Here is a 25,257-nt window from a genome sequence, read left to right as displayed (position 1 = left end):
GAGGCTGGAAAACCAGGGCAACACGACGCAAAAATGAATAGATATTCCAAAATGAACCATTTAAAATTTTATTTTTATGCCTGCAAGATCAACAAGACCAGTGTTGATTTAAAAAGTAAGAATTCAAAAATAATATGGTTGCAATTAAATAAAAATAATTAAATTATATTTTTAATAAAAATTTGATGGCGTGAATTTGTTAAAATGCCTATGTTAGTTGAGAATCAAGAAGAATTTCTTTAACATATGCAATAAATTTCTTTGGTGAACTATTTTTAATGTAATCCGGTAACCTGTTCCACATATGAATGCCTACATACTGGAATGATTTTTTAAAACCTGATGTTCGATGAAATGGAATTCTAATTAAGTTTGGATTTCTTACATTGTGTATATAATCATGGTGAAAAAATAAGTCTCTTAAATATGGCGGCTGACCTGATTTAATTATTTTGTAAATTAAATTATACATATGACACTTCCTTCTATTTGTCATATTTAATATAAAATGTGAATTTAGATAAGGAGTAATGTGGTCTCTATACGATATATTAAAGGAAAAACGCATACAACTATTTTGCAGTTTTTGCACCGTTCTTGACAGAGATACGGTTAGTGAGTCGCCATACACAATGTCCGCATAATCCACCAAAGACAGTACAAGCGAATTGCAAAGCAAATATTTGGTGTTTGATGGTAACTGATTTTTGTATTGATATAAGTTTTTTAAACGACCGTAAGCAATTTTAATTTTGTTCTTAATGTGGGAAGCAAAGCTGAGATTTGAATCGAATATAACCCCTAGATTACGTTTTTCCGCAACGGTTGGTATAGCTGTTCCATTAATATTAATTTTAAAATTTTCCATGCAATCTAGAAGATGACTTTTATTTTGTGAAAAAAACATTGCACATGACTTTGAAGCATTTAATTTGAGGTTATGGTTTTCAGCAAACAAAGCAATCTGATTCAAGTCGGCATTAATTTTATTCTGTGCCACCTGAACGTCTGATATTTTAAAAGAATTATAAATTTGGGAGTCGTCAGCAAATTGGTGCAGCTTAGAATTTTCGATGCACTGATTCATATCAGCAACATATAAAGAGAAAAGTAAGGGGCCTTATATAGAACCCTGAGGCACCCCTTTTTTAAATGACAAAAACCTTGAAAATTTAAATTCACCATCATTCACCGTTCGGACACAATGTAACCGATCTTTAAGATAAGAGCTAAAAAAATGTATGGCATTTGCCGAAAAACCATAATAGTGCAGTTTTGCCAAAAGCATTTGGTGATCTATGGTATCGAATGCTTTACTTAGATCTAAAAGAGTTAGGTAAGTTATTTCCTTTGAATCCTCTTTAAACCTGATATCATTAACAATACTGATAAGACTTGTTATAGTACTATAAGATTTACGAAATCCTGACTGGCAATCAGGAATAATTTTTAAATTATAAACATAGTCAGCTATTTCGTTATATACGTGACGTTCTAAGATTTTTGAAATGACAGGCAGAATACTTATTGGCCTAATGTCTTTATAATCTGTTGCACAAGGTATTTTTGGTAAGGGAATGAGTATCGCTTTTTTCCAATCATCGGGGAATTGGTTTTCTAAGATGCAGGAATTTATTGTTAAATTAAAATATTGACTAATGGCTTAAGACAAAAAGGAAGACATAGTTTAAGATCTCTAATGGAAATTCCATCACCATCTATTGCATTTGACCCTATTTTATTTATAATATCGACAGTTTTATTTTCAGTTATAAGACTTATATTAAATTCCGTCTCAAAGTGACTAAATGTATTTGAATTATAAAAGTTAAGTTTTTCTAATGATGTTGAATTAGTAGGGCCCACGGTGTTCGAAAAAAAATTATTTAAGTCCTCGGGTAAATTGAGATTTTCAGGAATAGGGTCAATCTTTTTTTTAGTAAAATTAAGTTTTTTTGCTTTGTTCCAAAATTCTTTACCCTTTTCTATAGACATTTGCTTGAAAAAAGTAATTTTTTCGCGATTAATTGCGTGTTTAGTATAATTCTTTAATTGCCTGTAATATGACAAATTCACGAGAGTTTTTTGTCGAGTATATTTTTTCGAGCTTTGTCTCTTAATTTAATTAGATATCAAAATATCAAAGTCATATTCACTGGCATAATTTAGAAATTCATCGAAACCGGTTTTTATGGAGCGAAGATTCAAATGAGCAACACTGAAATTGGCCTCAGATTGCCGATCCTGCAGGATTTCAAAACTATCCCCCATTGTATACGTCAACCCTTCGCCACCCCAACCCGTGCCATATCTAATTTGTGGTTTTTGCTATGTCTTGATTCACCAGCTTCAAAGTTGGTTTTGTCAGGGGCTCTATCTGTATGTCTTTTCGAATCTTGAGGTGAGCAGTCAGATTTCCTGACTTAAGATTTTGTATTTAGGTGACTGTATATCAATTATTCAAGCTTCCTTTCATACGAGTATATACGCATGAAGCGGAAGGAGGTCAACTAAAGTTTAAAAAGCTACTTAGGGGCTGCTTTGCAAGGCTCCTGGTATTCTTAGACAAGCAAGTCATCTACAACAACTTTCGTTGTACTATTATTTCCTTTGTTTTTATTATAAATATTCACTAGTTTCATAAAATCTATTGACTGAATTATTAAATAAGTAAGTAAGGTGTTCTATCGAAAAAAACATGCAAAAGATAATAATTTTGGTTAAATAGGTCGAATGGCTAACCATTCAGAGCTCCTTATTATACTAACAAGAAACTACAAAAGCAAAACACACATTATAGTATTCTCTTTGCTTGATAAAATGTTAAGGTAAATATGTAAAACTTTGTGTTCGGTCCTTATACTATGCCCAATTGTAGAAGTTTATATTTAATGAATTTGACATATTAATGCTGCACATCTTAGATGAGCCTTTCACTAAATTAACCTGGTTTAAGATATTTCGAATTAATAGCTTAGTTTGTTGATTGAAGCTGATGTTCTCTTTCTCCTTCTAAATATTATAAAGTAGCACTTGCTGACATTAGGAAGCACGTCATTTATTTTATAAATGCCTTTTTGCAGAGCAACAATATATCATATAGAGATACCATCTATACACTTTCAGATCATCTGCAAAAAGCAACAAAAATAGGACTCCAAGAGACGACCAAGGTCATTAATACTATTCAAGTGATTGACTCATGCCGTGAAGGAGTCAAACAAGCTTCTACACAATATATTAGATCCATATAAACATGTCGTAAAGGTAGCGCGGTCTATGGTGAAGCAACCCCCCAGTGTCAGAGATTCATATTGATGATGATATGATATTCTAATACTCCTGCTCTAGTCCTTAGTTGTCGATGACTAAAGCAGGCTTTGTCGTTCAAGGCTATGCAGATAACTTACTCATAATAATAAGAGATATAACAATGTTCTCTCAGAACCAATGCTCTTAGCCTTTTCAGCATATGATACACATAGAAAGGACTAAATGTCAATAAAAGCAAAATCGTAATTATCTCATTTATAAAGAGAAAAAGCTTTGAATAAAAAACACCCATTCTAAAATGAATAATGATCGAGCTCTCAAAAGAAGTAAAATATCTTGACCTAAAACCTAACTTTGAATTCACATAAAAAAGTAAAGTCACATAAAACTGTCGAGTAAGCAATTGCAGCAATATGGTCTTGAATCCTCCATCGTTGGTTCTACTAAACTATTGTAAAGCCTGACATAACCTAAGCTTGTTTCGTTTGATAGACAAAAAGAAAGGAAATAATAGTACAACGAAAGTTGTTGTAGATGACTTGTTTGTCTAAGAATACCAGGAGCCTTGCAAAGCAGCCCCTAAGTAGCTTCTGAAACTTTACTTGACCTCCTTCCGCTTCATGCATATATACTCGTATGAAAGGAGGCTTGAATAATTGACACAGTCAACTAATGCAAAATCTAAAGTCAGGAAATCTGACTGCTTACCTCAAGATTCTAAAAGACATACAGATAGAGCCCCTGACAAAACCAACCTTTACACTGGTGATTGAAGACATAACAAAAACCAAAAACAAAATAGAAACAGGGTCTAGTCTCATATACAGCAAGATTAAAGATGAATAAAAGTTGCAGAATCTATTCACCTAGATGTTAAACATCAACATCCCTAGGGAACACTCTCACCATCTTTCAAGCAGAAATAAAAACTATTAAGATAGCGATCTGATTTGTGCCAAGAAAAGCCTAAAAGGTGTAAATATTTATATCCTACCAGACAACCAAGCTGCATAAAAACCGCTTGCCTCCTATATAATTGACTAGTACAAGATTATCGGTTGGCAGCAGAACAACTGCCAAGCAGTAACAGACTATTCTTAATGTGAATACCAGAACATGAAGACGTGGAAGTTTAAGTGGGAAAATAACTGCAACGAAAGTGCATACCAATTTCACAGGTACAGTGCACTAACCGCCTTCTATAAGCCTGAACTATTCTGTGGTATCACTAGAGGACACCTAGTGAAAGAACTAAGATTGTGAGAAAAAAGAAAAAATCATGTCGAGTAAATGCATCTGGATAGGGACAAGCAAAAAGATTTATATCTCACTGGCCTAAATACAAAAATTTTTATTCTGCAGAAAAACGAGATTAAAATGATCATCGACCACGTATCCACCTTAAGAAAATTGGGAAAACCAATAACGAACAATGCAAATTCTATCAAAATAAAGTAGAAATATTAGAACTCACACTGACAACAACACTGACTTACCAAAGTCCAAGCTTGAGTCGCCTTGAATGCGTTTTATAAACCATAGAAGTTACGGGAAAACTTACGGTATAATTATCGTTCGTCAAAGAAGAAAGGTATACACAACAGATAAATGAGGTGTAGAAAGATAATGTCGAGTGAGCCCATTACATGCCATACCATACCATCTTTGTTAAATAAACTAAAGTAGCAATTCAATGTGTGAACCCTGGCAAAATCCCCTATTTTAATATGTTGTTCACGACTGATTAAGTAAGAATTAATCTAGAATCTAGATTAATCTAACTTAGACAAACAAAAGACAAGAATAGATTAGTTTACTTTTGGTCGAAAGATGGCTAAGATCAGTGTGAGCTTGCGTTTCTTTGCCATTTTCAAACGTTATATATTTGATAAATAGAACAGGAGTAGTATCAACTGTTAGTCCTTTCATAGAGTCATGTTGCTCATCTTCAATATTTTCCTGGTATACATTCGTCAAAAAATGCTTCTGCATACTGTTCAAAAATTTTAAAACAAAAGATTAAATCCTGATATGACAGTAATAGACAAAGAAAGTGACTGCATTTCTTTAAGAATTTGTTCAGAGTATGGGCCCAGTTCCTTTATATTATTGATATCTACTTTTTAGAGTGCTGATTCAATGTTGATGGGACGTAATTCCAGATTAGATACCAATAGCATTTTTATAAATATTCATCATTATGAAATAAATTATAATTGCGGCATACATTACTTGTATTCACTTTATAAACAGCAGAGAAATGAGTGGCAAATAGATCAGCAATGGAAATTTCGGGGTTACCGTTGGAGCTTCCATTGGATGTTGTGGATGTGCCTTTATGCAACTGAGATCTTACAAACTGGCACACGAATTTATAATAGACTTTGGTGGAACTTTTAGCTCTTCCAACATAATTCTTAAAATATTGCTTTGTTAAAGATCTGAAAGATCTCAAAAGCGGTGGAGATATCTCGCGACTTCTTAGGGCATACGTGGAAAGGTAGCGAATATTCCGGAATAATGGGCTACCTAATTTATAAGACACCCTCGCCGCTAGGAGGCCAGTTCAACAGACTTATTGGTGCAACTTTTAAATCCAAATAATATTAACATATTAACACTAAAATTAGCATAATCAATCTCAGAACTTATTTGCTTATATAATTTATGTGATTTTTCATGTAATAAGACCTTATTATTTAAGACCTTAATTTTTTATAAAACTATAATAGGAAGCGTTTACTGGTGAAAGATACTTTTATGGAAACAAACAAGTTAAAGCATCCATCAATATTAGACATGACTGTTTTCCAGTTACAGTTTCACAGAAAATTACTAATTAAAAAACGATTACATTTAAGTTATTATTACTATACATTTACCTTATTATTAACTTTCGGTGGTTCTTGCTTTTCTTTCACCATGTTAATTAGCTTTTCCAGAAGAATACTATCATCAGATTTTTTTTCTGGTTCCAGCAGGCTTTTTAATGTTTCTGCCAAATTTTCATTTTTGCTAGTATCTTCACTTTTGGCTAAAGGATAAACAAATAAGGTTCATTTTTTTGATAACTTTGATGAGTAAAATAAATTTTACCTTCTTTATTGGAAAGCATATCTAAAACTTTTAATTTTAATAGTACATCTTCGTTTTTATTGTTAGATCTAGTTCTGATTTCTGATGTTCCATTATCTTTATTCGGAGCTGATGCACGTTTCGAGTTTTCTTCTTCTAATTCACTTTGACTTTTCAAAGCAGACAAAAATCGTTTTAAGTCAGAATCACGATATTCTGATGAGACGCTTGCCCTTAAATTTTCTTCAGGCTAAAAATAACATGATTTTTAAAATATTCGGTAAAATATTTAAAAAAAAACACCCAACATTTTATAATTTTTTTTAATTACCTCTCTTAAACCATGGGGATCAGATTTTGTTAACTGAATAAGAGCATTTTCTGTAAGGTTATTTAAGAAATCTTGCTCAAATTGTTGGTTCTTTTTGTTATTTTTATTTATATCTAAAACAGAAAACCATTAATTTTTTCTTAGTTCTAGGGTGTTATTTTATTTACTATTAAATAATTTTTATTGAATTAGGATATGATTCCTTTTTTAAAGTTGTAGGTAGTATTGCATTAGCTAACAAACAATTTAAACAAATCAATGAAGAACAAATAGAGAATGAATCTTGAGTATATCTTCTTAAAAGATAGGGAGACCTAAGCACAAGAACTGTTACCCCAAGTTAGCAGCTATATCTTAGCCATTTCAAAGGTGTTATTGTTAAGTTAGAAAAAGAAGGATCTCTATCATAGACATCACGAGAAACTCTAGTTCCCAAAGTGAGAATGATCAAGAGTCATTTCAAAAACTCTTTTTTACTCTTCGTCTTAAAAACTCTTGTGGGGCATTTTGACAAGGGTTAAGGTCAGACTGTCTAGACAAATCTCTGATATGCAGGCTCAGACTAAATATCTGTCAGCTCGGGTGGCTGATGTTTCTTAGTTGTCATTTATTCTAAGGTGAGCCTCTATTCCTCTGTTACCAGAAATGGCCAAAGGCACAAGGAATTACTGTATAAGTAACGGCTTTATTACACAGAACGAACTTACAGTACAATAAAATAAGGCTAATTGAACGATTTTTGATTGACAATGTTTCTTATCTATTAAACTGAAATGTATTTGAACACAGAAGCTTTAGCAGGTTATAGTTAGCAGCCTTTCTATAAACTGATAGGCCTAATAATTTTTAGAATAAATGGTAGGCAGCTCTCCGAAGCTCCACTAAGGCGAATCGAAACACTTAAGGTTTTGAAATATTTATTTTTATATTAGCCGCCTCTCACGTCTTAAATGTGTACAAGTCGAATATATTGTATACATATTATATACACAGTACTTCAATGGTCGTAGGTGTATTTGCATAAAGTTGTGAGGCATCAACTTAAAGGCTTAAGAGCGTGGCAACGAATTCTGTTACCAAATCAGAAAACAATACGTTCCGCAGCAAAATCATGCAAGACAGTCAATGTTTTATAGGTGGAATCAAGAGTTTTACGTATTTATTTAATTTCTTTTTAGTATTCATAGCGTGCTGACCAAAGTTATTGAGTCACATGGATTTTGCAGGAATGGAGATCCAAATATTTAGTGAGAAAATCCTTAGTATCTGTTAAAACATTCAATCCTCTTCAACCAAAACCTTATTAATTGAGCTTCTCTGCCACACTTTCGTGACCTGCTGTGATGTTTTCTCTTCTAAGACTTCTACGAGCTCGTGTATTTCATATCAACAACATTTCTACTGAATATTGGACTTATTGAACGGTTGGTGACAATAAAAGTTTCATCTATTTGATAATAATTTTTTAAAATCAGGACGACGACATTGTTTCTCCATGTTTTGGATTTGGATCCCCGTTTTAGGTTTGGATGGCGTAAGGTAATTAGGGGGGGGGGGGAAGATGCCAAAGGGGGGCAGATGCCTAATCTAAGTATTTTGGACAAAACTCAACAGATCGCGCCACATATACGGCCACGTTGTTATTGTGTTTATTATTTCCGAACTTCTTAGTTTTCGAATCGTTTCAGTGCACGCAACAGTTCCATAAGGTGATTTTGTATTTTTTTTATGCCGGTAAGTTTTTTACGATGGAAATTAATTATGTGATATACAGTGTTAAATGTTTTTGATTTGTGCTAATATAAATTATGTAGGTTTTTGACATTCATTAGAATACTCCTGTGATACTTTAAAAGGAAAAAAGGATTTTACTATTGTGATTTGGGGCTTTGGCATCTTACACCTAAGGGTTGGGGTAAAATGCCAAGATCCGTGTGGGGTAAGATGCCTTGTCTACAATGCACTGTAAATTTTGTAAGACTTGTTTTTTCTCATGTTTGTGTCTATTATGGTTATTGATTTCCTTTCAGTAGGTCTAATTAAATAGTTTCTTAGTTTATCTTGTTTATTTTAAGTAAGATGCTACGAACTTACGTCAGAAAATCAACTAGAGGCGAATGGACTGAAGAAGGCCTTAGAGCAGCTGCAAATGCTTTACGTCAGCAACCAACCCAGAGTGCAAATGCGATTGCTAAAGAATATAGAATACCTCTACGAACCTTGATGAGACGTATAAAGAATAAAAATCTTGAAAATGAAAGTCTTGGACCAACCGCGTCGTTAGGTATTGAAAATCAACTTAAACTGGTTTCTTATATAAAACGTTTAGAACAAATTGGCTATGCTCCAACTTCAAGAGACGTAAGACACCTTGCTTTTACCTTTGCTCAAAGGAATGGGTTAAAATGTCGATTTAGCCAAGAAAAAGAATTAGCAGGCTACGATTGGTTTAAACTATTTTTAAAACGACACCCAACCCTAACCATGAGAGTAGCTCAAGGTCGTTCAATTGCACGTTCACTTGGTATGTCTGCCGCAGAAGTAAATCCATACTTCCAAATATTAAACGATACATTTACGATGCTCAATTTGTTTGATAAACCGGCACAAATTTTCAATATGGACGAGAGTGGCTTGAAATCATGCAATAAACCTACCAAAGTCGTAGCCACAAAAGGAGCTAGAGATGTACAGTCGGTCACAAGCTCAGAAAAAGGAGAAACAGTTAGCGTCATCGCTTGTTGTAACGCAGAAGGTAGCTTTTTGCCTCCCTACGTAATATTTAAAGGCAAAAACAAAAAAAAGGAGTTTGAAGATAACATGCCCCCTGGGTCGGTAGTAGTGATGTCTCCAGAGTCCGCCTATGTGAAAACCAGTATCTTCTCATCATGGATTAAAGACCATTTTTTGACTTGTAAGGGACCAGGCCCTGCAGTACTGATATTAGATGGCCATGCTTCGCATTGTAATGACGTGGATCTTTTGGACTTTTTGGCTGAAAATGAAATTGCTGTAGTTTGTTTACCAAGTCACACGACTTACTGGCTGCAGTCTCTAGACCGTTCAATTTTCAAACCTTTAAAGACCTACTGGAATAGCGCATGTAATCAGTGGATAAGAAATCATCCAGGACGACGAATAACCAGGTAATTTGGTTTAAGTAAATCAGTCTGACAGCAGTAGTGAAGAAATCAGTGGAGATGAAAATATTGTCTCAGACCATAGCTCTGATGAACCTGACAGTGACAGCGATGATTTCTGTGCAATTTGCGATGGATTTTACTTTGACAAAAAGGGTCCCAAAGTTGATTGGATTTGCTGTGTGCTATTATTTGAGTTTGTTGGCAACAAGTGGCTACATGAAACCTGCGCTTCGGGGCCGAATATGTGCGATCCTTGCGCAAAAATCAGTAAATAAAACAATAAAAACGTTAACTTTGGTGTAAGATGGCATTTTAGCTGGGGTATGATGGCCAATACAATGTATTCTACCTATGGCATCACATCCCCAAATTTGTCCTTAGTTGGGGTAAGTTGCCAAAATGACAGCTGTCAATGTTTTTCTAACTTTTACGTTTACTTTGAAACAACTAAACACTTTTTGGTGTTTCATCATTTGTTTATTATATTTGTAATAGAATACCCAGTTTTTGTAAACTTTTGAATAAAGTAATTTTTTTTTGTATTTTTAAAAAAATATTACGCGTCTTCCCCCCAATTACCTTATACTTCTCTGGTCAACTGGCCAGAATATTTTTCAGCTTTCTCTGGGATCTAATAATCCCATCTAATAAGTAGTAGTGTTTAAGTAGAGTAGTGTTTTTGACAATCTTGTACTACTGCATTAAAGATCTTTCTGACTTGTACTAGGATTTCTTCACTTTTACGTTGTTCTTAGGAGATTGTGTTTGACAATCTTGTAATACTGCATCAAAGATCTTTCTTATTGGTGTTAGGCTATCTTCAATTTTAAGTTGTTAAAATATATATTCCAAATAAATTCGGCCGATGTGGAATCAAAGTATTTTCATTGGTCGATTCAAAATCTTTCTATACTTGTAATATGGAGGTGTTCTGCGGTAAACAGCCTCCAGGCCAATATTGCGTGGGTAACAATTCTTTTGATGTTGGTGAAAGGCTATGCTTACCAATATCCAAATCAGAAAGGAATGTTATAATAGATGAAATGGTTTGCTTCCCTCCTAAAAAATTATCAGTTGATCATATAGTGGGTACGCCAAGAAAAAGAACAATTCCAGACATCATTTTACCCAACGACCAGAAAAGTCAAGCATGTTTGGTTTTACTGAGGATACCAAACAGCATCGTACGTCCTGGGTACGTAATTTTTATGTCATATTTATGTCCATACGTCCATTGTTATAAAAATAACGTATTTAGCAGAGAAAAACAAGCCACCAAGCAAACAAAGGTGGTTTGTTTTTCTCTGTATTTAGTACGTACTCTTGGATACGTAATTCGTACGTACATTAGTTAGGCCTCGCGAACGTACAGGGTGGGCCAACTTAGACATTTTCTTATGGGAAGTCATGTCCCTGTTAGAGATAAAAAAATGTTGACCTCCATTCTCCGGGCTCAAATTTTAAAAGAAGTTTATTGAAGCAAATGAAATTTTGCTATGGCAAACAGTTTGGCCGCTAGAGGGCGTTTCTGAAATTTGGTCATTTACTCATTTACGTTTTTCGGCTATGGCTGCTGTGTTTTTAAAGATAAATGATTTCTGTAAAGACTTTCTTATAGCACTTTTAAGCGCTTAACATGCTCATGATATTTAAATTTATACAGGGCGCTTCATTATTAAAATTTTTTTTTTTTTTTTTTTAATTGAATGCATATTATTTTTTTTGCATTTTCTTGTAGCCCTTAAAATTCCTTTTTCAAATATATATAACACTTATAATCTAAATTCATTAGTTTAGGAGATATAAATAGATTTCTTAAGTATCAATAAATTATAATGCCGTGCCATTTAAAACGCCTAAAAAACAGATTAGGCGGGTGACACAATTGCGGGTGAAATAATTGCGTAAAGGGTTGAGTAGGCGGTTGTCAAACTGCTTTGAGTAATACATCATTTTGACATAAACAAGCTTATTTTCATAATCTGTTTTACTTTATATTTCTTTTATGTGATAATCACAATGTATCAAAACTATGAAAAATTCGATATGATTAAATGTTTTATTAAATGTAATGAAAATGCAAGAGAGGCCTGTAATTTATATCAACGACGATATCCAGAATGGGGGCAGCCACATAGTACGCTGTTGGAGAAATTAAAAAGAAACCTTATTAATTTTGGTTCTTTTGCTAAACCGCGAAGAAATGCTAATAATAATATAAATGACGATCAAGAACTATTGGATATAACAGTTTTGGGCGCAATTGAAAATAACTCTTATCTATCCACCCGGAAATTGGAAGTAGAAACTGGTGTGCCAAGGACCTCTGCAAGACGGATTTTAAAAAAATATAGGTATAAAGCTTATCGAACCCGAAAAGTTCATCATCTCTTTCCTGCGGATCGTGATAGAAGATTGGAATTCTGTCGGTGGTATTTGCAAAAGTGTGGTCAAGATACAACATTTGGCTACAATTGTATTTGGACGGATGAAGCATCGATTAGTAGTGCAGGCATTTTTAATAGGTATAATAGATAGGGTATAATAGTAGGGTATAGGGTATAGGGTATAATAAACTCCTGGGCTCGAGCAAATCCTCACGCAACGGTGGCTGTAAGAAATCGAGGCCGTTACAGTTTTAGTGTATGGGTAGGCATATTTCGTGGTAGATTTATTGGTCCCTATATTTATGATGGACAGTTAAATTCAGAGCGATATTTACAAATTCTGCAAACGCAAGTTGAGCGCTTCCTAGACGAATTGCCTCTAGCCCAGCAGAGGCATCCTATATTTTTCCAGCAGGATGGTGCGCCACCGCACAATTCTAGAGTGGTCAGTAATTATTTAAATGAGTAGTTTGGTGAGCAGTGGATAGGAAATCAAGGTCCAATATGTTGGCCGCCTAGATCCCCTGACTTAACACCCTTAGATTTTTATCTTTGGGGAAGAATAAAAGACTTGGTATACCAACAGCCAATTACTTCAAGAGTAATGTTGGAAGAACCTTTACATAATGCATTTGCAACAATAACAAATATTGAATTAAGAAACGCTGTTGATAATGTTGAAAAACGTAGCCGCTGGTGCATTGATCAGGAAGGAGCTCAGTTTGAACACTTGTTATAAGTACGTAATATATAGAGTTGCAGTTTTAGTTAAAATATCAATAAAAAAATAAAATCTGGTTTTTACTTTTTGTTTGTTAGTTCATATTCTAAGTTTAAAATAAATAAATAAATAAATAAATACTTTTATTTTTTTTTACAGTATTATTTTGTTTTTATAACTGTATTTGTCCATTAATACAATTAATATTTAATAAAACAGGAGCTATTGTTTAATTTACTTTTAATTTTTAAAAGCGCTTACTGAAGTATCACTATTAAAAAATACAGAACCTATAACGTCCTTTTTTAATCTTTGAGTGTCTTAAATAACTGCACTTATTTTTAATAAGGACGTTGATATCGCAGGCTTAAATTCTCATTATATTTGATAAAACATCTAATCATATGGAATTTTTTGAAAAATTGATACGTTTTTATATTCTAATATCAAAATATAAATACAAAGGAAAACATAGATTATAAAAACAAGTTTGTTTATGTAAATATTAAGCTTCACTTATAGCAGTTTAAAACACGCCTACTCTTCCGTTTACACGATTAAAATGGCGGGTCATTACCTACGTGTTTTTAATATTTAAGAAATTTATTTATATATCGTAAACTATTAAATTTAGATTATTAGTGTTATATATATTTGAAAAGGGAATTTTAAGGGCTACAAGAAAATGCAAAAAAATAATATGCATTCCATTTAAAAAAAAAAAAAAAATTAATAATGAAGCACCCTGTATAAATATAAATATCATGAGCATGTTAAGCGCTTAAAAGTGCTATAAGAAAGTCTTTACAGAAATCATTTATCTTTAAAAACACAACAGCCATAGCCGAAAAACGAAAATGACCAAATTTCAGAAACGCCCTCTAGCGGCCAAACTGTTTGCCATAGCAAAATTTCATTTGCTTCAATAAACTTCTTTTAAAATTTGAGCCCGGAGAATGGAGGTCAAAATTTTTTTATCTCTAACAGGGACATGACTTCCCATAAGAAAACGTCTAAATTGGCCCACCCTGTACATATAAATACTTAGAAAATATCTTGGCTCCTATAAATTATACGAGAATAAAAAAACATATACATTTTTGTTAACACACAAAAACTATATGCTAAGAATTTTTTAAAAAATATACGTGTTTTTAAATACTTTAAATAAATTAGATATTTCACACAATAGATGCGAAGAACAAATGTTTTTTTTTGTATTTTCTTAAACGTTTATTTTTTGTTTCATTTTTTAGACATATATTTTGTTTGAAATTTTTGTATATTTTTTTATAATCAATATATTTCCAGTTTTTATAAATGAGTAACTTTTTCTCCCAAATAGGGGGTGGCCATTTGAAAACGAAACAGAGCCTATTTAGGATCCCTCAGAACATTTGCGAAAAAATCCTCGGACCCGTCAATTTTTGATTCAAGGGGGAACCATTTTTTTGCTTGTTTCGTCCCTTTGAGGGCAAAGCCCTAGCGGGGGTTACAAGGGCCCCCAAAATTTTAAATGGAACGGGGGGTCGAGTGATACCTTATTTTGAAGGTATTTTTATGTGGATTATAACCCTAAAGTTTTAAATCGTTACTATTTGCCTAGTCGATACAGGGGCTAATAAAAGTTACAAAAACATGTCAACATTTTTTATGAAAAAAAATGCTTATAAATTTAGCAATTAAATAAATACAAAAAATTTTGTTCTCCTACATTGTGAACCGTACTTTCTGTTGTTTTTTTTTAATACCCGTAGGTATCTATGCCAATTCTGCAAGGGAACTCTTGGTTTTTGTTAATAGAACTGCCCAGCTCTTTAACACACTACAACACCCTAATCGACAGGTCCATCGCATTTTGGAATTGGTTCAAAAATTTAGGGACTGAAAACTGGGTCTGCGGCTAATAAAAAGCGCGAAATGGATAATCCAGTGGTGAATGAAGCTTCAGAAGTAGCTATTTTAGGCCATATTGTGCAAGATCCTACACTGAGCACAAGGAAGTTATCAACCGTGTCTGGTATTAAGAGAAGCAGCATACAGAAGATATTAAAAAAAAAAAACAAGTTTCATCCGTACAAAATGCATCTTGTTCAAACTAAACGAAGACGATTTTGATAGGCGAGTACAATTTTGTGAAACTATATTAGGGTTGCCAGATGTCCTGGATTTGAGGCTGGAATGTAGGCGCCCTGCGAAGACCTGAGGAAGGACCCCTAATGTCCTGGATTTCAGAAAAGCAAATATTTTAAATTACAAATCCTTTTTTTTCACGGCTCCCTCCGACTGCCGCGTTTCGCTTAATTCGAATGTAATATTCTGCGCCATCTTTTGATAAATAGAAAAAAATGCCATAATAAACTCGTGAACAAAATTATCGCACCACTTGATTTTTAGAGATTTTTTTTTAATAAAGATAAAAAAATAAGCAAACTTATAAGCATTGTTAACTATGCATTATCAATTAACAAAAACAATTATATTCTATTTAACAAAACGAGATTTAAGTAACTAAATTCAGTACAAGGAAAAGCATCGATTTTCAGTAACTTCAATTTTGATACAAAAATAAAACAATAGACCCATAATGAATTTTTAATAACGTGTATTGCCACCTCTAGCTGCAATGACCGCTTGAAGTCTTCGCAGCATTCCTTGTATCAAATTATGAAAACTTTCCTGCGGATGTATGCTCACTCCTCACGAGCAGCATGTTCCATGATAAAGCATAAACATAGTTTTTGTCCAGTTCTGCTTTTTATACGAGAAAAGATATTATAACTGTTTTAACTGATATTTATTTTTATTTAAATTTTCTTGACAAAATAATTAGTAATGCGATAATTTTGTCCAGGAGTTTATTAACCACGCAGATCGCTTTTCGAGACGTATCCAATAGCGCTAGCGGCACTAGCGCGGCGGACGGCATTGGCAGTTTGATTCGTTTTTGGGATTCCCCCAAATGTGTTTACTATTTATTTGTGTTTTGAGGTTATATTATATTACCATCAATTGGCAGAAGTTCTTATACAACCCGCGAGTATAGAGTTAGTTATTGGTTTTTCAAGTATTTAGTACACCTTTTACGCATTTTCTTTCTGATCAGTAGAAATTAAAAAGGTAAGTTTTTTTTTGGGTTTAAAAAAAATATTGCAATATCCCGATACTTATTTTGATACATAGGTATTCAAATATTTGTGTTTTTTTTAGTTTTTTGTAAGATGGATGAACTAGATGGCCCAACAACACCATCAAAAAAAGATTAAATAAATATAGAAAAGAATGGGAAAATACATTTAATTGGCTCGCAGAGGATAATCAAAAAGCTAGGTGCAAATTGTGTAAAAAGTCTTTTTCATTTATATATGGGGGTCTAGGTGACATAAAGCGGCACGCGGAAGGCTCTGAGCATAAAAAACACGAAATTGTGTTAAAGCAAAATAAAACAATAAAATCATTTTTGGGACGAGAAGGAGAAGTTATGGATTCTCAACAAGAAAAAATATTGGCCTCAGAAGTGGCAAATGTATATCATACTGTTAAACATGCTCATTCCTATAATTCATTAAATTGTACAAGTCAATTGCTTGCAGTAATGTATCCTGATTCCAATATTGCCACAAAAACTCGTTTGGGTAGAACAAAAGCACGTATGATTGCTTTTAATGTCCTGGCCCCTTTTTCAGTAGAAAGTCCATTATGTGAGCTTAGCAAAGGAGTTTTTTTGTAATATCCACAGATGCCTCTAATCATGGAAGCGCTAAGCTTTTCCCAATACTTTTAAGGTATTGTACATTTAAGGAATTACTTATACGTATACTTTTAAATAAGTTTTTTTTAAGGTATTATGTTCCATCAGAAGGAGTAAAATTATTTCTTCTTGATTTTTTCGAAGATCCCGACGAGTGCAAATGGTATTTACACTTACTTAAAAACTAGAATTCAACATGCTGGCCTTTTATTAAACTACTATTCGGCTAATAATGCAAATGTTAATTTTGGACGCTTGCATTCTGTGTACCAATTATTATATAAGGAGAATAATAAAGTTATTGCAGTGGGTTGTCCTGCGCATATGGTAAACATTTCTGTAAAAAATGCTTTAGCAAAATGCTTTGATGTAGAAACTTTGATTTTAAAAACTTTTAACCATTTTTCATCTCAAACAAAAAGGTGCAAAGAGTTAAAAGATTTTTTAAATTTCGTGGATTTGGAATATAAAACTATTTTAAGGCATGTACCGACCCGTTGGCTAAGCTTATTTCCAGCCATAGAAAGATTGCTGAACAGTTTTCCAGCCATTAAGAGCTACTTTCTTTCCCAGAAAGGAACAATTCCTATTGCACTACAAGATTTTTTCTCTGAAGACAATTTTATAGTACAGAAAACTGAATGTTATCTATGTTTTTTTCACAACTCACTAAAAATTGTTCTTGACACAGAACAAAAACTTAAAAAAGCCGATTTACTTTGTTTCGAAGTTTACAATATTTTAAAATCTCTAAGAGAAAAAATTAGTCAACGAATAAATGACAATTTCTTTAACACACAAACAAACTCAAATAAGAGAATCCTGTTTAAAATTTTATAAAAATATTGCTGCTTATCTAGATTCAAAATATGAATTTTCAGAAAATAATTTGTTTTCAAAATTAAATATTTTTTCTTTAAAAACTCCATTTAATTTTGATTCACTTATCGAAGTAAACAACTCACCAATCGACATAAATTTTGATAATCTATATGAAGAATTTTGTATAGTCAAAACTACCCTTGACAAAGCTTGCACTTTATCTGAGGAGACTAATATTATCCAGAAATGGAATAACATATTCATAGGTAATCCGGAACTTATTAATTTTTTAAAAATAATACAATTTGTTTTTTCCATATACGGGTCAAATGCTGACTCTGAAAGAATTTTTTCTTTATGTAATGCAGCCTGGAGCGACAGCCGCAATAAACTCCTGGTTGATCACGTAAAAGCAGAGCTTCAGATTAAAACTAATTTTAATTTAAAGTGCAAAGAATTTTATAATATGGCTATTAAAAATAAAAGGCTCTTGCAGGCAGTCAAATCTAACCAAAAATATTCTTTTTCATCCAAATAATTTTTTTTAAAGCATTTTAAAACATTTATCATTTATGTATTATAAAGTAAGGAATATACGAGTATCCTATTTTAATTTGGTACCATAATTTAAACAAATGTAATTTTTATGTAAAATATATTTTTTGTAATACATATCTTTATGTAAAATATACTTATGTAAATAACTGTCAGTTCAATAAAAACATGTCCTTCATTATTTTTATCTGTCCTTCCTTTTTTAATTAAAATTTAATTAAAAAATTAAATGTTTGGGCTGGCATTTTTGGTAAACATATCGTAGGCCCCTTTTTTTACCTGGAAATTTAACAGGAGAGATGTACCTGGAGTTATTAGAAAATACAATTCATCCAACATTAGTGGAGATACTAGAAAATAACAACGAGTACTTAGAAAATCGTCTAGTATTTCAGCAAGATGGAGCGCCACCCCACTATGCTGCAAGGGTTCGTCAATATTTGGACCAAACGTTTCCAGGACAATGGATTGGAAGAAGAGGAGCTATTGAATGGCCTCCTCATTCCCCGGACTTAAGCCCGTTAGATTTTTTTTATGGGGCCATTTAAAAACTAAAATTTATGCTAGTCAGCCAACATCGCTAGACCATTTGCGACAAAGAATAATTAATGAATGTCGTCAAATCACCTCAGAAATTTTGCAAACTGTACGGGAAAGGTTCGAACAAAACCTGTATTATTGTATGGAAGTCGAAGGCCAACATTTTGAACATTTACTTGATTGATTTTATCTTTAAGCCCTTTATTTAAAATTATACTTTTGAACATTTTTTTGTAACTTTTATTAGCCCCTGTATCGACTAGGCAAATAGTAACGATTTAAAACTTTAGGGTTATAATCCACATAAAAATACCTTCAAAATAAGACATGACGTAAAATGTCCTAAAAGAGAGTGGACGTCCTATATACGTCCATAGTTTAGTACGTAATACGTTTTTTAAGATACGTACTGTGTACGTACCTTATGTCGTGGAGTACGTACAAAATACGTCTTTAGTACATATCTGTGCTGTTTGGGATATGACTCTTTTCTTATATATTCCAAAAAAAAAACCAACATGATGATTGTATCGATAAATCAATTTGGTGAGGAGGCAAAGCCAGAAATAATTACTTTTTATAGCTACACTAAATATGCGGTTGATACGGTTAATAAACTTTCTGCCAAACATAATGTAGCGAGAAACACCCGAAAATGGTGATTTTTTCATGGTCTTCTCATGACAGAATAATATTTAAAAAAAAACTGGCTATCGAACTTTTAATAGATTACATGAAAAGTAGTTACTTCGCAAAATTTGCCACGTGAAATTCGACAGCTCGCTGCCAGAATCAGTGGTACTGAGTTGGTAGAAGATCTCGAAAACGTTTAAAATAAACAAGGGAGATGTTACCTCTGCAAAGATCGGATGTATATATACCTGACGTTTTTGTAAACAGTTTATTTCCCTAGAACATACCGTATGTACTTGTATGTGAAGTATGCACAGAAAAATTCTCTGCCTAACTATTATACAGGGCGTTCAGTAACGCAATGTTACAAATGCTCCTTAAGATTGTTTTTTATTTCTAAAGCTATTTCAATAGAATATGTAGATTTTTTTTATTACTGTATAAATTAATAAAATAAATTAATAAACAAATAAAAACGCCATAAAGAATTGCATGGAATTATCTCAATTTTTTCGTTAATAAATTCTTAATATTTTTAAGTTTGGTAGCACTTCGTAAAAACAAAAAAAAAGACCAAAGCAAATAAAAAAACTTTTAAACGAAAACAGCAAAATAGACTGCAGCCCACTTAGCACATACACTTATCCCCACTACTAAAAACAAAGCTTTCTCACAACCTTAAATGTAAAGAATATTTGTCTATAATTGGTTGGAATATTTGGCAACACCGCTAAGTTTTCCCTTGAAATTTGCTCTCTCCTTTTTTGTCGAGAATACGGACTTTACCATGTGACACGAGGGAGTGGAGATGGGTTGGATGGATGCTCTTTTAATAATTCATTACGGAACCTTCCAGAACCATAATCTAGCGAGTATACACGAAATATTAACGAGATTTTTAAATCGACGTAAATAGTAGTAAATAAATATTTATAGTAGTCTTAAGTGATCGTGTTTAGTGTGATGTGTATATTAAATTAGTTAGACTATGTTTATCTTTCGAGTGCTTGAATTCACACCTTAACGAACGGTAAAAATAAAAAGGTTAATTTCTTAATTAGGGTCTACTTACACTCTTTATGAACTTCTGCGAAAATTTTATCAAGTTTTTCTTTAATTGAACTTTCAGAGTCTTGTCTTTTAGTACGCAACTGAAATATTTCGAAAAGATTATAAAACGTCATCCAATATATTATAAACGTAAAAAATGTTGGGTATTTTTTGAATAATAGTTAAAATCGATTCCTTACTTGTTTAATATTTGGTAATGAACGAGGAGCAGGGACTGAGCCTAGGATGTCATCAATGTCTAGATCTAAAACAATAAATAAAGTTTTTTTCTTTATTAATTGGGAATTGTAGATTTATTACCTTTTAAATCTCTATTTTTCAAATTATCTTTCCTAGAAATATTTATTAAACTTCTAGGCTGTGTAACACTGGTGCTTTTATCATAAAGGTTTTCCATCATAGCTTTTAAAAACTTCAACTCACTGTTTTGTCTTTTTAGTTCGATTTCTAATTCCTCTCCCTTTTTTCTCTCAATAAGTAAAATTTCCTTTGTTTTGTTTAATATTTCTTCATTTTTATGTAAGTTTAACTTAAGCTCGGACACTTCTTGAAAATATGTAGATTCTTTTGAAGGTTTTACTGCAAAGAAAGCAAGTGTACGGTTAAATTTTAATACCTCATATACATGCTTTTACTTGTTTTAATTTACAGAGTCTTTTCTTAAGTTTCGGGTCTGATTTTAATCTTTTTAACTGATTTTTAATTTTGGTTTGCATCATACCTCAATGCTAGAATAGTGCCGTTGATCAACATTTTATTAATCCGTTAGATCTAACAGATTAAAATAATTTTTACACGGAGACAAGAAAGAAGAATCTTGAGAAGAAAGATGTCATCTATTTTGGTGAAAAATATGCAGGAAAAACATTCTCAAAAGATCCTCAATCAGAAAAAGAATCAGGTAACTTTGAGGTCAATAGTAGTTCTATTATTTTCATTTAACTCATTGAAATGAATACATTTACCAATTGTTACCAACTGCTTAACTCAGCTTCCATTTCTCTCAGCTTCATGTTTTCTAGTGTTTCCCTATGTTATTCTACGTATTCCCCAAAAATGAGGAAAAAAGTTATACTTAAGAATCTTTTACTATTAAATCATCCACAAGAGAAATCTTAGCAATGTTAAATATTTGTAAGCACTCTTAAAAGAACTGATGCTAAGTATCGTGCAAACCACAGAACTGGGTGCTATTAAAGAAAGTCTCCAGGATCACTCATTGCTTTAATTACTAAACTCAATAAGCGATTGGCTTTATCAATATTATATTAGTAGTGATCAGTAAAAGTAATTTTGGAGTAACTATGAATTAGAGGCAATTAATAATTAGGCCTGGGAAAAACAAGGAATAATTGAAGGACAGAAGGATGTAGACAAGCCAAGGAAATAATACCAGACCATGACGGCTCCAAAGCAAAGCAAGGCAAGGCTAGCAAAGACGCAACAGAGTATCAAAGACTTGGTAGGAACTCTGACTGGGCATAACTGTCTAAACAGGCAGCTACACCTTCTTGGCATAAGGGAAAGCCCGCTCTGTCCGAGTTGCGGTACAGGGATGAAAACTTTATGCTACATACTAGGTATCTGTGATAGGTGGAGTCGCTTGAGAAGGAAAACTTTCGGAGCAACGACACTCCGACGGGAAGATCATAAAGATTTAGACTGGGACAACGTGCAAGCATTGGTGTGAGAGGTGACAAGTGGAGGCGTAGGGGTGGCTGAATCTGGGGTTGGCGAAAAGGGAATGTTTAGGCCTAGTTGCCTAGCTCTAGTTCCCTCACCGTTACTACATCTACTACTACTAAATATAAATCTGCCGAGTTTCTAAAGAAAAATCTGTTGAGGTTTTATTTTGAGTGAAGTTAATACACAGGCATTTCCTAGCATTTAGGTTTAGATTATTTAATTTAAACCATAGTTTCAAAAAACTTATTTCCTACTAGAGTATCTCACAGTTTTGAATGGAATGTGCTTGTTATGCATGTTAAATAGCTTGAGACTATCATTAAAGTAAAAACATTTGAGTTCGATTTAAATTTTTCGAAGTATGCGAGGACTCCAATCGGCCTATATACTAAACAGGTTGACCATCTGGCATCCGAATCACTATTACGGCCGAAAAGGTGAGCTCCAAGCTCGTACTGGAAAAGTTTCTAAAGGAACTGGCGAAGGTGAGCTACATGGTTCAGCTTGTCTAAGTGCCTGGCCACTCGGGCTATACTAGAAACGAGGGAGCGAACTTGCCTGCTAGACTGAGATCTGTGAAACGGCCGTTAGACCTAGAGCCTATAATTGGTATAGTAATTTGTATCTGTTGCATCAATGATTCATGAGTTTTCTGGATAAATGGACCCTCCGGAGAAGGAAGGAAGCACTTGGCATAAGTCAGGCTAAGGCTACGCATAGATGAGTCCTCCATCTGTCTCACTAGACTACTACTACGCTTAAAAAGACGCAAAATTTAGATAGTGACAGGCCTTTTAACCAGATATTGTTATTTAAGACGTCACCACGGGTATTGCGGACAAGCCAAAATACCAATGGCGTTGAAAGAGGAAAAAAACACAAAAAAATCACCCAGTCTATTGGCCTCTAGTAACAGTCGATGAGGTACGACGAGTCCATTAGAAGTCCTCTATACATAACAGCTTAAGATATCACTTCATACTTCGTACCCGCCATCAAGGTAATTTATACAAAAATAATTCTACACCCTGCAACTTAATTTATGCACATTAGTTTTTAGAAATCATCATAGCTTGTCCTGCCCTCACTAAATGTTTTTCCTCCTTATTAAATGGTTCATTTTTGTAGCTGTGGCGCCAGTACCAGGAGCCTAACCAGTAGATGTTCTTCTTGGGCAAGCTGTAGGGCTAGAAAATTAATTGGAATCGAACCGTATTCCAGATCTAGGGCTTGATGTTGAATATATTGGGCCTACTATCTATCAAGCTCACTATGGTTGCAATTTGTCAAGGAGCTTCTCAGATACTTCTCTTATATCTCTAGTATCTTACACAACTTGTCTCTGACTAAAAGAAAACTATGTTTGCTGACAGATATTATTACCGGCTACTGTCTGTCTGAAACTAAGCTCGAACCTAGCTAAATCGAGCACATATTTTGCGATTGTACTGCTTTCTTGTCAATACGTAGCAGAATTTTTAAATATTTAGTCCATCCGTTGGAGAGATCAGCGAATATCCATTCAGCGTCGTGCTCGTTGATTCATTTTCCTGGATGATGAGTTGAGATTTTCTGTCTTCCCTTAGCAGAGGTATGCAATGGACCACAAAGGCCTAAGTGTAATGATGTTTGCATCACTCTCTGCACATTACAGAAACCGAGATCGGAGCTCCGAGTCAATTAAGGGTGCTTTTTTATCTAAGAATCATATTTCCGTTTTGTCAAAACTATCATTTGGCAAAATAGAAAAACATGGATTTGTAGGAAACCAGGATGCAGAACTAGACTTGAAGCAGCCATTGAGGTAACTCCTCTCCCCCATGGAACAAAGAAGGTTTGAGAAGATAATATTTAATTGTAAACTTTACTTCACAAATGAATTGTTGAAGTAATACCATTCACGATAGATTTTTTTTGTTAGGTACACAACTGGAAAATGCATCAAGGAAAGAGATTAAAAGCTCTTTGTCACTGAGATCTTTAAAAATACACTTTGTACAGTATATTGGATATTGTTGCCGAATTTGCTATAATGCTTGCAGATTCAATTCCGATTTATTAAGTACTGTTAAGAGGCATGGGAGTTGGTGCTTTAGCAAAGTCACAAGTCTTAATGGCCCCTTAGCAAGTTTCGGGAAACAAATTAAAAAAAAAATAGAGGTTTAGCGATTTAGTAGATTTGGTTTACTTTGGGTTCACTGTCGTTTATTTTGTATGTGAATGACATGGTAGCTGGGATTCTAAATAACAACACATTTGGAGACCCTTGTTATCATATAAACTTACTCGTCATTGGCCGTACCTTATCCTCAACAATCGTTTGGCGTTAAATGAAGACAAGACCACGGACTATTTACGTTTTGGAATAAAGTGAAGAAACATGTTTGCCTGTTACTTACTACTACGTGTTATGTCCAAATAATTTGAAACAAATACCTTGACAATAAGTTATTTTGCAAATGTACATTCTAGACTCAAGTTTAGGGTAATGTTTGGGGAGATAGGTAGTGTTCATACTAGTAGAGAAAGTCGAATGTTTTTCCACAAAAACCGAAACAAATTTATTAATATGAGAGTCACTACAAATTCAATTCCAGATATTTAGGACGGAATATTTCATAGATTGCCGGCAACTGAGAAAAGAGAAAGTTTTTTTAACGCCCTGTCCAGTGACATCAAAATGGCAGGAAACTTTAAATTTAAATTGATAAAGTAATATATATGTATAATAACAACTATAATGGAATACAGTATACAAATTAAATATAATTTGTTTTATTATAAGACACTTATTTAATATTTAATTATTCCTGAAGTGCAATTTTAACACTTTAAGGTTGTATGACGATACGCTAGTGCCCAACTGCATTAAATTATCCTAAAAATCCTAAAATAAGATTAATATCTTAAATTAAATTTTTAATTACCTTCTTCACTTGTCAAATCTTGCTTATTCATTTTCTTCACTTTAATATTATCATCTCTTTGTTGGCCAAAACTTTGTATGGTTTTATATAAAGAAGAATTTTCTAAATTACTATCCGCAACATCGTTTATCAATTCTTGTTGGTTCTTTAAAAGGGCAACTAATTTATTTAATTTTCTCACTTCGGCTTTTAGGTTTTGTAATTTTTGCTGTTCCAGTACCATCTCCCTACTAAGTTCCGCCTTTGATGCGCAGCTTTCGGTGGTAACCTTTGAATCCGTGATTTCTTGATTAGGGCTATGTTTAGCAGAGCCTATAAAAATAAAATAAAGTTACCTTCTAA

The 25,257-nt window shown here is 33.2% G+C and overlaps 1 protein-coding gene across 6 annotated transcripts in view; it reads right to left on the bottom strand.

Moving 5' to 3' along the window:
• Positions 1–25,257, bottom strand: part of LOC126735412 (uncharacterized) — a 62,563-nt gene that overhangs the window by 11,202 nt on the left and 26,104 nt on the right. For 5 of the 6 annotated variants that reach the window (XM_050439385.1, XM_050439381.1, XM_050439384.1 and 2 more), the window contains exons 4-10: positions 24,916–25,227; positions 20,603–20,881; positions 20,482–20,546; positions 20,304–20,382; positions 6,680–6,792; positions 6,370–6,598; positions 6,156–6,307 (exon numbers count right to left, since the gene is read on the bottom strand). In XM_050439385.1, coding sequence (XP_050295342.1) covers positions 6,156–6,307; positions 6,370–6,598; positions 6,680–6,792; positions 20,304–20,382; positions 20,482–20,546; positions 20,603–20,881; positions 24,916–25,227 — 1,229 coding nt within the window. The remainder of the gene's footprint in view (positions 1–6,155; positions 6,308–6,369; positions 6,599–6,679; positions 6,793–20,303; positions 20,383–20,481; positions 20,547–20,602; positions 20,882–24,915; positions 25,228–25,257) is intronic. The other variant, XM_050439386.1, reaches the window with a different exon arrangement.

The sequence above is a fragment of the Anthonomus grandis genome, chromosome 4 (assembly GCF_022605725.1).
Source record: "Anthonomus grandis grandis chromosome 4, icAntGran1.3, whole genome shotgun sequence".
Lineage (NCBI taxonomy): Eukaryota > Metazoa > Arthropoda > Insecta > Coleoptera > Curculionidae > Anthonomus > Anthonomus grandis.
The sequence above is the reverse complement of the archived record's forward strand: the minus strand, read 5'-3'. Positions and strand labels throughout refer to the sequence as shown.